This window comes from Acomys minous (assembly GCF_964271855.1).
Source record: "Acomys minous genome assembly, chromosome: 3".
Classification (NCBI taxonomy): domain Eukaryota; kingdom Metazoa; phylum Chordata; class Mammalia; order Rodentia; family Muridae; genus Acomys; species Acomys minous.
Window position 1 is genome coordinate 127,373,405 of NC_140485.1, and position 13,173 is coordinate 127,386,577.

The 13,173-nt window shown below is 35.8% G+C and overlaps 1 protein-coding gene across 4 annotated transcripts in view; it reads right to left on the minus strand.

Annotated features, from left to right (window-relative positions):
- Window positions 1–1,128: 1,128 nt before the first annotated feature.
- The window catches only part of FBXO30 (F-box protein 30), a 92,813-nt gene continuing 80,768 nt past the window's right edge, over window positions 1,129–13,173 (minus strand). For all 4 annotated transcript variants that reach the window (XM_084777510.1, XM_084777511.1, XM_084777512.1 and 1 more), the window contains exons 2-3: window positions 5,725–7,774; window positions 1,129–2,154 (exon numbers count right to left, since the gene is read on the minus strand). In XM_084777510.1, the coding sequence (XP_084633636.1) occupies window positions 1,951–2,154; window positions 5,725–7,758 (2,238 nt within the window). In that variant the 5' untranslated portion in view covers window positions 7,759–7,774 and the 3' untranslated portion in view covers window positions 1,129–1,950. The remainder of the gene's footprint in view (window positions 2,155–5,724; window positions 7,775–13,173) is intronic.

The following is a 13,173-nucleotide window of genomic DNA, read 5'->3' on the forward strand; positions in this document are numbered from 1 at the left end:
AAATTAAAAGGTAGATAGAAATAGTTTTATGTACACACGCTGTTATTAAAATATCCAGCTCATTCAGTTGAAAATGAGAAAAAATGTTAAATATCTCAGTGTGGAAATAAATTTAAGTTTACAAATCAAGAATTTTTTTTTTTTTTTGGTTTTTCGAGACAGGGTTTCTCTGTGTAGCCTTGGCTGTCCTGGACTCACTTTGTAGACCAGGCTGGACTCGAACTCACAGCGATCCTCCTGCCTCTGCCTCCCGAGTGCTGGGATTAAAGGCATGCGCCACCACGCCCGGCTTAAATCAAGAATTTTTAAATTTACAAACATAAAACAAAAGGTTAGGTTGTGTTACCTAACTAAAGACACATCCTACAGGAAAAAAAAATTTTAAAAAAAATATATTCTGTCATATTTGATTCCTATTTCTACCTTTTAAAAAAACAAAAGGCTTCTTTGTTTTTTTTTTTTAATGCAATTCAGTCTCATAGTTGGAAAAGAAACTTAAGCACCAAAATTATGGATTCTAAGTTAAATGACAGGTAAGGCAAAACTAACGATTCATCTTTACTGCTACACTCTTGCCCCGCCCCCAAAAAAAACTCAAGTAGTTGAGAACTCATCTCTAATGCCAAGGAACACCCGTTCCCAGTCTGACTACCATATATGAACACTAACTACCAAGTACTCACAAAACACTGTAAAAGAAGACACACTTGGGCTTTCACACTAATAACCGTGTCAGCTTATCAATACCAGAATTTATCTGAACAAATCACTTAAGTCCCTGTCTTTGAAATTTACTTCTAAATATTGTAATGTATGTATGTTCATTTCTTTAAAATAAGCATTGCATGAATATGGTATAAATCAATTTGAAAACTAGGTGTGTTGACTTTTTCATTACCATACTTGATCTTTACAAAGACAGAACTCTTAACTTTCTGACAGAGAAATATGTGAAACCTAACCGTGGAAATGTTTCAGAAAGATTATCAACCAAGACAGGTATATGCTTGACGTTACTTTACAAAGACTTTGAAATTTCACATTTTTAAATGTCTTAAAACAATGCCAGTATATTTTTACAAACATCGAAAGCCGAACATTTTAAAGTCCCCTCAAAAAGTCAAACCCTTTGTATTCTTAATATTTGAAGTTTATTCAAACAATATGCCAAACTCAAACTTATAAGTGAGGTATTTTTCTTTTCAAACATTAGATATCTAGAAAATATGAAACACCATGAAAAATTTCAAGTTAAATTCACAGGCTTGCTTTGTTTTTACATTAATTAATCTGTCATATAATACATTGTGCCACGACTCTTCAGATACAGTATTTATTGAAAAAAACTGCATATGATTGTTTTTTGCATGAGTTGTAAGAACAGAGGATAAAGACATCTTTGTGAGTTGTTTTAAAAACATGAAGTCATTACTGTGCCTTTGTGTAAGTTCTGGGAATCACCTGTGAACAATAATTATAAAAGTACCAGAAAACCGTGGTAGCAACTTATGGCAGTGTTTACACAACTGAAAGTGTTAAGTGAAAAATCTATGCAGCAAAAATTTGAGTCAAAGTTTTGCTCTTTGATAACATGGGGCTTTGACCCACAGAAAACAATTAATTTTTTTGGTCAAGATCCTTTTTAGTTTGATAAGCAAAAAATTTCAGAACTTAAATGTGCACACCATTAAATATACTTATTTTGAAAATTATGCAAATAAAGAAATCGATCACCCTGTCTAGCAAGTTCCAACAATTTCACACATTTCAAATATTAAGGCATTTTTTCCAACTAATAGTACATTATAAAAATATATGTCACTCCAAAATAGTATATACATAGTGACAATAAATTTAGCTAGTTGTAATCTTTAATACATTAATATGTGTCACATACTACAAAGAACTCATACCAGGTGCTTGCATGTATGTGCAAGTAAAGTCACAGTTCTAAAGTACGGGTTTTAAAACCGAGCGCAGGGAACGTCCTTCTTTAGTAAGCTCTCGGGTTACACACATACACGGCAATGGGATTGCTTCCTCCCGCTTCTCTATAATATTGTAACTGCATTTCTTCAAGTGATCAGCCATGCTTAGGATGTCAGCAAATTTCCATTCATTAACAGAGCAAAATGCAGTACTGAATCGCCATACCTAGGAGAAAATTCTACTTCAGATTAAATAATCCAATATACAGAAAATCAGAATGTCCTTTTTGGTCTGTTCTAGCTGCATATAGTTTTCTATTACTAGAAAAACATAAAACATAACGTACATTTCAAATATCTAAGAATTAAAAGGAAATTCAATATTATTCATGCTTTTCAAACATTTATAAAATGACTCCTATTAGTTCAACCAAAAGAATAAAAATCAACATCAAAAATCACACCAAGCCTGATATACAGAGTATTTTTTTTAAATCATCATTTATCAATTCACAGCCACTTCCTAAAATATCATGTGCTGCACACTATTATGTTTGCTATCCAACTGGCTGTATATAACTACTTAGAATCTGGAGATGGTGATGATCCTAGTATCTTTCTTTTCCTCTCCAGGTTTTTCTTCCATTCCTTTTACTCCATAAGGAAGACTAAAAATACTTTTGGGTCTCAACCTGTGGGTGGCAACCCCTTTGTGGAGCAAACCACCTTTTCCCAGGGATTACTACCTAAGACCATCCAAAACACAGGCATTTACATTATGATTCATAATAGTAGCAAAATTACAGTTATGGAGTAGCAACAAAAACAATCTTATGGCGGGGTCACCACAACATGAGGAACTATAGTAAAGGGTTACAGCATTAGGAAGGTTGAGAACCACTGTTCTAAACTATTGTGTAGTAAACTAGCTTACCTTTTCACTATGTACCAGCAACAACGGTACCCAAAAATAATAAAAACATAATACGTACTCCAATTGGGTCAAAATGTTACTGCATCTCTCCACTCAAAGAGTTTGGGTAAAGACAGTCAGGGTAGCTTATACTCTCACCCTTGCAACTCAGGAGGCTAAGGAAAAAGGATCACCAGACAGGGCTACAGGGCAAGGCCCTGTTTCAAAACAGTAAAATCTTATTGGCCCAACCATGCTGTGCCTCTCCCCACTTTTACACATAACACCTCTGAACGTAAGTGATAATCATGAACGCAGAGTGGGGGAGAAGCACATGAAAAGGATGCTTGAAGTGGAAGTAGCTGAAGCATCTTACTATAGACAAATGTCTAATTAATTAAAGAACACTGAATATACTCCTTTGGTATCCATGGAATTTGGTTCTGAGACCCTCACAAACACCAAAAATCTGTGATGCTCAAGTCCCTTACATAAAGTGGTATATCCACTTTCTCCCATAAACTTTAAATCATCTCTAGGTTACTTATAATACATAATACAATGTAAAGGGTTATGGACTTACAATACATTGTTTAGGGGGATATAAACAATAGACAAGGAAAGTCTATGCATGTTCAGTACATTTTTTCCCTAAACAATTTGTATCAGCATTCGGTTTAATCTATATGACAGGAAAGCTACAAAGACAAAAGGCTAGTTCCACATGGTAAGCAACAGATACTCTGCAAAGTAGCAGTATTGCAGTGAGGGCAGATTCCTGACAATTTCTCAAGAAAGGAGGGTAATAATGGCTTCCAACATAGCCAGATGCCTTAATACTCTGTGACAATAGAATTTTTCAGCTGACAAGAGTAACCATCACTGTTGCCAAGCATGTTGGCACAGGCCTGTAATCTCAGCTGCCCAGGGGATAAGGCAGGAAGGAGGATTACAAATTCAAGTCCTGTCTAGACTACTGAGTAAATTCAAAGCCAGCCTTGTTAATTTGGCACAACTCTCCATTACAATCAAGAGGAAAAAAGGGCTGGGGATCAGCTAAGTATTTGTATAGCACACAGGAACCCCTAGGCTCAAGCCCTAGTACCACAATAAATGAATATTTGACAAGTTACTGTTTCTTCTGTAAAGTAGAGGCAGTAATGGGCTAATGAAAATAATGTAAAAATGTGTATATAGCACATTGCAAGTACTTAAGTGTGAATATTAGGGAAACATATCCAAAAGCAAGAAATAAACATTAAAACTGTAAGTCAATGTAGTTAACATCTGAAGTCAAAGGAGGAAATTGAGGCAGTAAGGCTACAATTATGACACATTTTAAATGTTTCTTTAAGAGGCCTGTCTCTATCCCTGAGCAGTGGGTAAATACTAAGTCTTAAGCACTATGTCAACTATAATAAATATACTTAAATATATATAATTGCAACTTTTATAGAGAAAATATGTTGGAGAAGAACCCAACTAAGTAGAACCGGGAAGGGAAGCTATGTTAGTAATCCAGAAACAAAGGGGCAATGGCGAGGCACTCCTAAGAGGTATGGAAAGGACCAATCAACTACAATTTGGGACAGAAGAGAGTCAACCCTAACTACCAAATCCCTGGTTTAGGCAGTTCAGTAAACAAAAACGCTACTTCTTGAGATTAAGGGGGTAGAGGGCAGAGTAAGCTGGACATGTTGAGTGTGAGGGAGCTGTGGGATCCTCAAGCACAGACGTTCAGTAAATATGTGAATACTGTGGTTTAGACTCAGCAGAGAAAAACAGGCACATACTGATATTGAATCTGTATAAACGATAGCAATTTCATTTCAAGACTGGGTCTCTGTAGAAATTTCCCAGGAAATATTTCATTCCATATATAAATGGACATAAAAGGGCATATATAAATGACTAAGGGCAAAGGCAATTACAATGTCTTATTCCAAAGGACAGAGACATATCCAATCATCTAGAAAAATCAAAATACTCATATATACCTAGCTGAAGAAACTCTGTCACCAGAATTCCCTGTTGGGGGAAAAAAAATTGTTGAGTCTCATGAAAACAAAGAAGTAGAAACCCATTTTTAAAAAAAGACTTTGAAAGCAGTAAGTAAAAGACAAAAATCTAAGGATCAAGGTAAAGTTCCATGGATCTGAATGATGTGCAAGTTGTTACGTAAAGATTTACATTATGGGCCTTTAGTCAGAACACCTGTGATGTCTTAGTGCCTCAAACAGAAGAAGCCAGGCAAAAGTACAGTGTAGTTAAAATTTAGGTCTAACCAAATTACCTTTTCAATTTTCTAAATAACATGCATCCCCTTTGCAGGAAGTCCAATAGAGTTACAAACCCTCTAAGCGGTCCATCTCACTTCAGCCTCACCCACCCATTAAGGTTATCACCCAAGTGGTTTGCTTGCCATCTATTAGGATGACTGTAGTAATGTACAGTTACTTTTCCCCCTCATCCCCGAAAAAGACACTATTACTAATGGAGACAATTGAAGGCCAAAGGAAATCCTCTCCTAGAGTCCTCAACTGTCTTATAATGAAAGTGTTGCAGCCCAAATTAAAAGATGACAGGTAGTAACATGGTCACAAAGGTATGAGAGAAGAATTGAAGGAAAACTGGTCATCTGAAGACACAGAAACATTAGAACAGAATTTAGACCCAAGAAATCTATGATATACCAGTGATTGTGACTAAGAAGTTGACAGAATTTAGTCTTTTATTATCACTTTTAAAATGTCATTATATTGACTTAACACAGTGTAGGATATGGTCACTGTGTCCAAAAGTTATTAGATATATTATAACATTTTAATAAGTGCTTACTTTATGTTAAGAAAGAGGTTGATAAGTTAAAAAAATTAAACTAACCTTTTCTTTTATCTGCCATGATGAATTTCCTTCTGGATACTTCTTTTTCCCCCACTGCAATATCACCATTCCACGAGATTGCAGAAGGCTGCCACACACATCCCTCATTAGCCTGGATACACATGCAAGCTGGCATAAGCTGAAGCCATCAAGAAAGGCTGCAATATGCTGTAGTACCTCAAAAGGGAGACTACTTAGATGGTCACTACGTAATCCCAACACACAGTTTCTGGAAGGCTCTTCTAGAACTGTAGATATACATGGTTGAACTCCAAATGACCTTAAATGGCGGTCATGTATAACCTTCGCTCCTTGTGTTGATGGGCAAAATCTACGCTGAGAATAGGAACAACCATAATAAGCTAAAGGACACCTCTGCTCCATCCATCCATTGAGCCCAGCATGAATGTCACCATGCACGTTCTTAAAATGGGAAGAAAATTCTTTTCTTCTAAATAACTGTCCACATACAAAGGTAAACATTGAACGCTGCTTAGGCTGGTACCTAGCAACACATTCCAAAACTAAATCCAGCCCAAGGGTCTGAAAAGGGCTTGGATTTGAAAGCTGTGGATTGGCATGATCACAAGCTGAAGCTGAAGCTATTTCTCCAACCATTGTATTTGTAGCTAATATTGCAGATGGAAGTGAGAAAGTCTGTGTCCCAAAGTCAATGTGATAAACATCAACCATGCGGCTATCGGATATACCCCTTCCACCTGGAGAATCTCCCAGACAAAACAGCAGTGCTGCTGTAATCAGATCTATTCCTTGGAGGCCCATGGGATCTTCTGCAACTTCCAAATCTGATGTATCGACTGCTTTGTCTTCCTTTGGAATATACCATGAATTAGGAAGAAATTTGAATGGAGCATGACTGAAAGGTGAGCCATCAAGATCCTTCAAGTCCCCTAAGTCTACCTTTCTCCAACACAAGCCCTCCTCATTTTCACCTGGTGTGAGGGTATGCTGAAATGTGCTATCTGGCAAAGTATTGAAAGGGCTTATTTCCCTAAGCTGTGCTGCTAGTAAAAGTGAACTGGAAGGTTCTGAAGTACCATCTGCTGCTGCACATTCTCCATTTGTTATGTTACTTTCTATGGAATCACCATGAGAAGTCTGATCATGCTCTTTGACCTGCGTACACATACTTTCCAGAGGAAAGCCATTACAAAGAGCAGAAGTACCACAAGCACTTGTATTTAAGTCGCATAATAAATCACTTGAACCATTCTGTTCAGCCTGCGCATTCTGACTCGTGCCATTATAGTCAACTCCACCTACTGCTCCTATCTCATCTTCATGAAGGTCGTCCTGGTCTTTTAAGTTTCTGTCTGGGAAGCTTTCTCGGTTATTCTCCTCCTCGTCCATTTCAGCTGTGGTAGCATGAATACTTGTATTTAACATGCCAATGTCTCTTGTGGCAGAATTCAGGATATCTAAAGCAGCGGCCAAACTTCGAGTTGTTTCTACAGTAGCTTGATAAAGTGCACCATATGACTCTTCATCGACAGATACCAACCCATTAGTATGAGGCATTTCCTGAACACTTGATTTCACTGAGATTTGTTCTCTAGGTGCAGGGACTTTATCAGTTGTTTTTGACATCATGGTGGATACTTTGAGAGATTCCAAAAGCATTCTTTGATCTTGAAGAGCCAAAGCCATATCTAATTGCGCCACTTCATCAACATCTCTGCTTAGATTTTCGTATGATTTCCGGTCTGAGTAACTAACTGGCCATCGGTTCCACTCCATAGTACAGCACACCACACTTGCAGGACACATTTCTAGATGTTCCGCAACCTTATTTCGTGCCAGGGTAAATGGACATCCAAAATTACTATTTAAACAAGGTACTCGTTCAAAGGGACACAAGAGTCGATGCTCATCAACTTTACAAGAATGGAAAACTGCTCCACAAACCAAGGGACAACCAATCAAGTCACAGGAAACCCCAGGCTCTGGTCTGGTCATACACCTTCTACTGACACAATTCACACAGTGAGAGTGCTGCTGTACCTCTTCTTCCATAATGGACAGTCCAGCTCTAGTTTTGAAATAGAAAAAGGTAAAGACATTAGACTAAAAAACAGATGGATTTTTTTCAAAATGGTATAATAAATCAAACCACTGATATATTTGATAAATATCCATTTTTGAGAATTAAACATATAAAGTATGTACATTTATTTAGTTAATGTGACATGATTAATACATCTTAAAGGAACTTATGCACTTAGAATACTCAAAATATAGTAATGTACACTAAATTAATTCTAATATAAGTGTTACCTCCTAAATTTCAGAGAATACTATAGATTTTAGCTTTTAATTTTCAATTAACCCAATTCTGACATAGCCTGATTGCAGACCTTCATCATGTTGCTGAGAATAGTCTGCATTTCATTATGACATTTAGTCAAATATTTTTTAGTTCTTTACTCCCTCTAATCATTTAATGAATTCATGTTTACCTACTTTATCTACTGATCTCTGACATATTTATAATAAAGTCTACAAATTATTAAAGGCTTAACTAAAATATACAGGAACTTTATCAGGAAAATAAAAGCTTTAGCTCAAGCTCTGCAGCTTCTGTCCTTACCAGAGGGCTAGCTCTCACCCACTTTATTAAATGGTGAATTTGTTGCTTATTACTAGGTACAGGGAATTGTGTTCCCTCTGGCAATATATAGACTAGTAAACTGGTACCTCCTCTTAAAGCAAATACAAGGAACATCAAAAACAAAACCAGATCATATTATATGATCAATACAACAGAAGGAAAATGGTAGAACAGAGAAGATAATTTGCATAGGAAAGGGCCAGGCAGGGTAAACTAGAAAGAAAGATACATTCATTTTTGAAGTAACAGCATATGAAATGACAAAACATGTTCATTCTTCCTAATACCAATGGGTTGAGGTGAAATGTAAGAAAGTTATGGGAAATGAGGCCAAAGGGAATTGGGCCAATCATGAGTGTTATGTGCTAGTCTATGAAACTCATTCTTTTAGTAAGTGAACGTCATTGATAATTTTAAGGGTAGAGAAACACTATCTGACACAATAAGAGGGATTAAGGATATACTCTCATCTTAAAACTGAGTAACATTTCCTCAAGCAAAATTTATACCAAAAATTTAACTGAGCTTACTCAATGCACCTTTCCCCATAAAATCTTTAACTGCTCTCTTCATTTCTATTAGTGGTAGAAATTAAACAATACCTGTCTTTTACAGGTATTATCAAAAGGGCTCTTTTCATTCTTTGCTCCATCACCTTTGCCGTATCATTAGAGTGACTAAGTCCTCCTCTTGGACTGTGAACCCCTTCCTCACTTCCATGTTGTCACACTTAAGTAATTTCCTGTCTACCCCTCAAGGATATCTTTTCTTAAATATTAGTTTTCTTCAGGATTTCATGTCATTTCTTGTTTACACTACGTATTCTTCCTGGGTGTGCCAGGTTTTTCCAACTTTCATTTGCCATCTATAGGGTGAAAACTCATCAGTAGATACTGTCTAAAAATCTAAACCCTAGATCTCTGTAGCTATTATGTATTTCTACCTGTAGATTGCAGAGGCAATGCAACTCAATGGCTTCCAAACTAAACTACATTGCAGGACATAATATTCTAAATGAAAAATTCATAGCCTATTTTCTTCAATAAGTGCATATGGCAGCTAGAACTCTTGCATTTATTTCAATAAATTCTAGGTTAGTTTCAATGAGTAATCACTCCACAAATCATTACAACTTTTCTCTGGTTAAAGACTAACACACATTCCTCAAGCAAGCATAGTAAGAACCAAGCTGTTGTTAAGAGAGCTCTTCTTTAGTAGTAGAAAAGTCATGATTGAGATGTTCTTGATAATATGATATTCAATGATGCCATAGAAAAAAGTATACAGTCAACACCAAATTATGTTTAAATTGTGCTTAAAAATAACAGAATGGGTTAAATACTTTTAAATGTTATTTTCTCACAAATTCCATAAGCAAATATTTACTCTAAATTTAAACTAGTTGTACTAAAAGAACCCCAAGAGAGGAAATGATTGACTAATTGTGGCAAATATTTATAATTAAAGCAATTAAAAGTGCTTAATAAGAATCAAGACAACCCTTACTGAAGGATTAGACTGTGAAAACAGCTGGAGCTTATTTTTGCAACAAGGCTGAGTTCATCTCACATGCTAGAGGTTACGCTTGACTGTTGTTAAGAGAGAAACCTAAAAACAAGCACCCTTTCAATAGTGACCACTGATTTCAGAACTTGACGTGCTAGAGACACATCAGGCAAAGCACATATTATTACTTAATTCAAAGGTCTAAAATGATAACCACTGTAGTTCTGACTCACATACAAAAACAGTATCAACTTGCATAGATAGATGTAGAGGCTCTCAAGTTTCAAAATAAGTAGCCTCTTCCACAATAAAAGTAAAATAAAATAAAAATAAAAATGTTAAAAAATGCATCCATATCAACAGTCTATAGTGCTTTACTAGTTTTTAGAGTAGACTTAGAAAATGGATAATATCAGTCAGTTGTATGCCTGTTTTACCCTTCCTAACCTATACCAAGTTAGTTTCTTATGACTCAGAGACAAACAGTGTTCAGAAGTAGTGAGTGACTTATCCAAAGTCATCTATCTAGTGACAGAGGTGGGGGCTTAATGTACCTCTTATCAATATTTATGTGGAACAGCAGACATGCTTACTTATAAAAATTTAAGAACTTAACGTAGTTCTTTACCAACTGGTGATTCAATTTTAAGATGTTATTTGAGAAATGACAATTACACAATTTTGCTTGTAGTTTATTCTACTACCACACTATGAGTAAAAATCTTTTAGTTCTTTATAATTATTAGATCGCATTACTTTGCTTTGACCACATGTTTTAAGTATGAACATATGAAACAGTATGAATTTAATCATTCTCAACATCTCTATACAAAGTATGAATCTAGGACAAGTCCGTTTTATAATTAAATACACAAAGAAATAAAAAAATGTAATAATAGCCTTTCTGGGGAGAGAGAGTTGCTTCAAACTTTAAAACTCTTTCAGATCCACTCTCTTTCTAATTAAAATCATTATTTTAATATGTTAAATGCCTTCATAAGGTATTTAGATTGTTCATGAATCCTGTGGATAGGCTTTAAAACTTCAATCCTTAATTTATCAGTTGAACAGTGGCATTGCAGGCCTAGTAGAAAACAAGTAGTTAAAATTATGGCTTCTAGTTCAAGATGAGCTTCATTAAACTCAATGGTGTTTTTAAACATGCCAAAATCAATTTCTATTAAGCTATATTTAAAAGAAGAATTACTGAAAAACTTTCGTGAGACTAAAAATTATTTGCAGATAATGGACACAATAGTTTTAGTTTTCTCTAACAGAAATTAGTTGCCAGCTCATACTCTATGGCTGATGAGCAACCCTTAAAAATAGTTTTAAGACATGGCCTTTTCACACACAATGAAACGAAGAGTGTGTCATTTAAGGCACAGAGACAGTACCCGCAATATTTCTCAAAATTCACTAAAATATATAAAGGAATAATATGATTGTAAACTAGCACAATTTTATATATGCTAAGAAAAGTTGTTTAGTACAATTTATGACTATTTCTAATGTCTATCTGTTTCTAAGACACACACATCTCTCCCTCTTCAAAGCCACATGTCTCAGCTCCAGTCTCAGCTTGTGGCCCGCCCCTAGAAGCCAAGGCAAGGCGTGAGGCTCATACTTCCTATCGTTGCACTCTCCATGGCAGTGCTAGACAACTGAAATAAGCTATCGTTCTTTCTCATAACCAGCTTTATAGGAAAACTATACTCTCCAGGAACACCAGAAGTATCTCTGTCTCGTACATTATGTTTCCCGAATTCACAATTGTGCTTCTGTTTGATATTAACTTGTGTAAATGCATGAATAAAATAATAATACAAGAAAATAAATTCCCAAACAGTTATTCTTGATTTCATGAAAAATAAACCATGACATGATAAAGGCTTACAGATCTATTATTAGAAAATTAGTTTCAAACAAAATACATACCTCAGTCAGCCATACAGAGCTAATGGTGGTCAAATACTTACTAAGCACTTAGCTACTATGTCCCAGACATCTTTATGAAGATTGAAACCTAACTTTTAATGAAATCAAATGATGGGAAAGGTAAATCAAAAGGGAACTTCAATTTTGACCTTTTAAAAAAATTATAAAAATGAATATATAGAGAAGTGCTAGGGTTAAAAAGAAAGACAATGGTTGCTGTCTGTACATGAGAGGTTCCTGAGCAGGGCACCAAGAAAAACCAGCTCAAAATATGAAGTTGCATCAGCCTAGCTTGTTGCTTAGTATTATATTTTTGTTATTAGAGGAAACAGAATTCTACTAAACATGTTCTAATGTAAGGCTGATATGGAACCAGTCTTATTTAATTAATTAGGATAAGGAAGTCTATTAACAAAAATCAACAAGTACTGCACAGTAAACTGAAACACCTGATGACCCAGTAGTCAAATAGGTGCATTTAGTCTTCAGGATAACAAATCTAGATCTCAGTCATTTATCTGCTTGTAAAGGGCAGCAGTGGCCAGATACGGAGCTCAGCAATACAGCACTTCCCTAGCAGATGCAAGGGCTTGGGTTCTGTATTGAGCACAGTAACACGATAAAAATACATTTGCCACTAAATTCCCAACTCAACGCACATAGTGACGACAACCCAATAATGTTCTACATTAATTATACTGTGTGTTAACACACAAAACACATTGATCAAAAGTAACTACAGGGAGGAAAACTTTTTTTCAGCTAACACTTCCAGGTCAGTTTATCCTGGGAAGTCAGGGTAGAAATTCAAGCAGAAACCATGATAGAATGCTGCTTTTTGGCTTGCTCACTGTCTGATACTCAGCTAGTTTTCTTGTACATAGTCCAGACCTAGGAATGGTCCTGCCCACAGTGGCCTGAGACCTCCTCCATCAACTGATAATAAAGGGAATCCAGCACTGACATTCCTGCAGGCCAGAGTGATCTAGTGATTCCTCAACTGTGGCTTCTTCTCTCAGCGGACTCGAGGTTTTGTCAAGTTGACAGCTGAGACTAACCAGGGCAAATGGCTAAAACGTTATACTCTCTCTCTTAGGAAACTTTGCTTCTGGCTTTATAGAAAAATGAACTAATGATATGGAAATTTACTTTCACGTTCTTACCCCTCCAGGTGTAATATAATCAAAACAAGTATCTGTCATTTTTAAGCCTTGTCATGGTTGAGAATTTTAAAATTCAAACTACTCATAATTTTCTCCACTAAACAAATGAAACAATCATAGACTCAGATCAGAAATTAAAATGTTTAGACAAGAACCTATCTAAATTAATACACAAATAAAAATGGGTCTACCTAAGTGGCAGGACCTATTCTA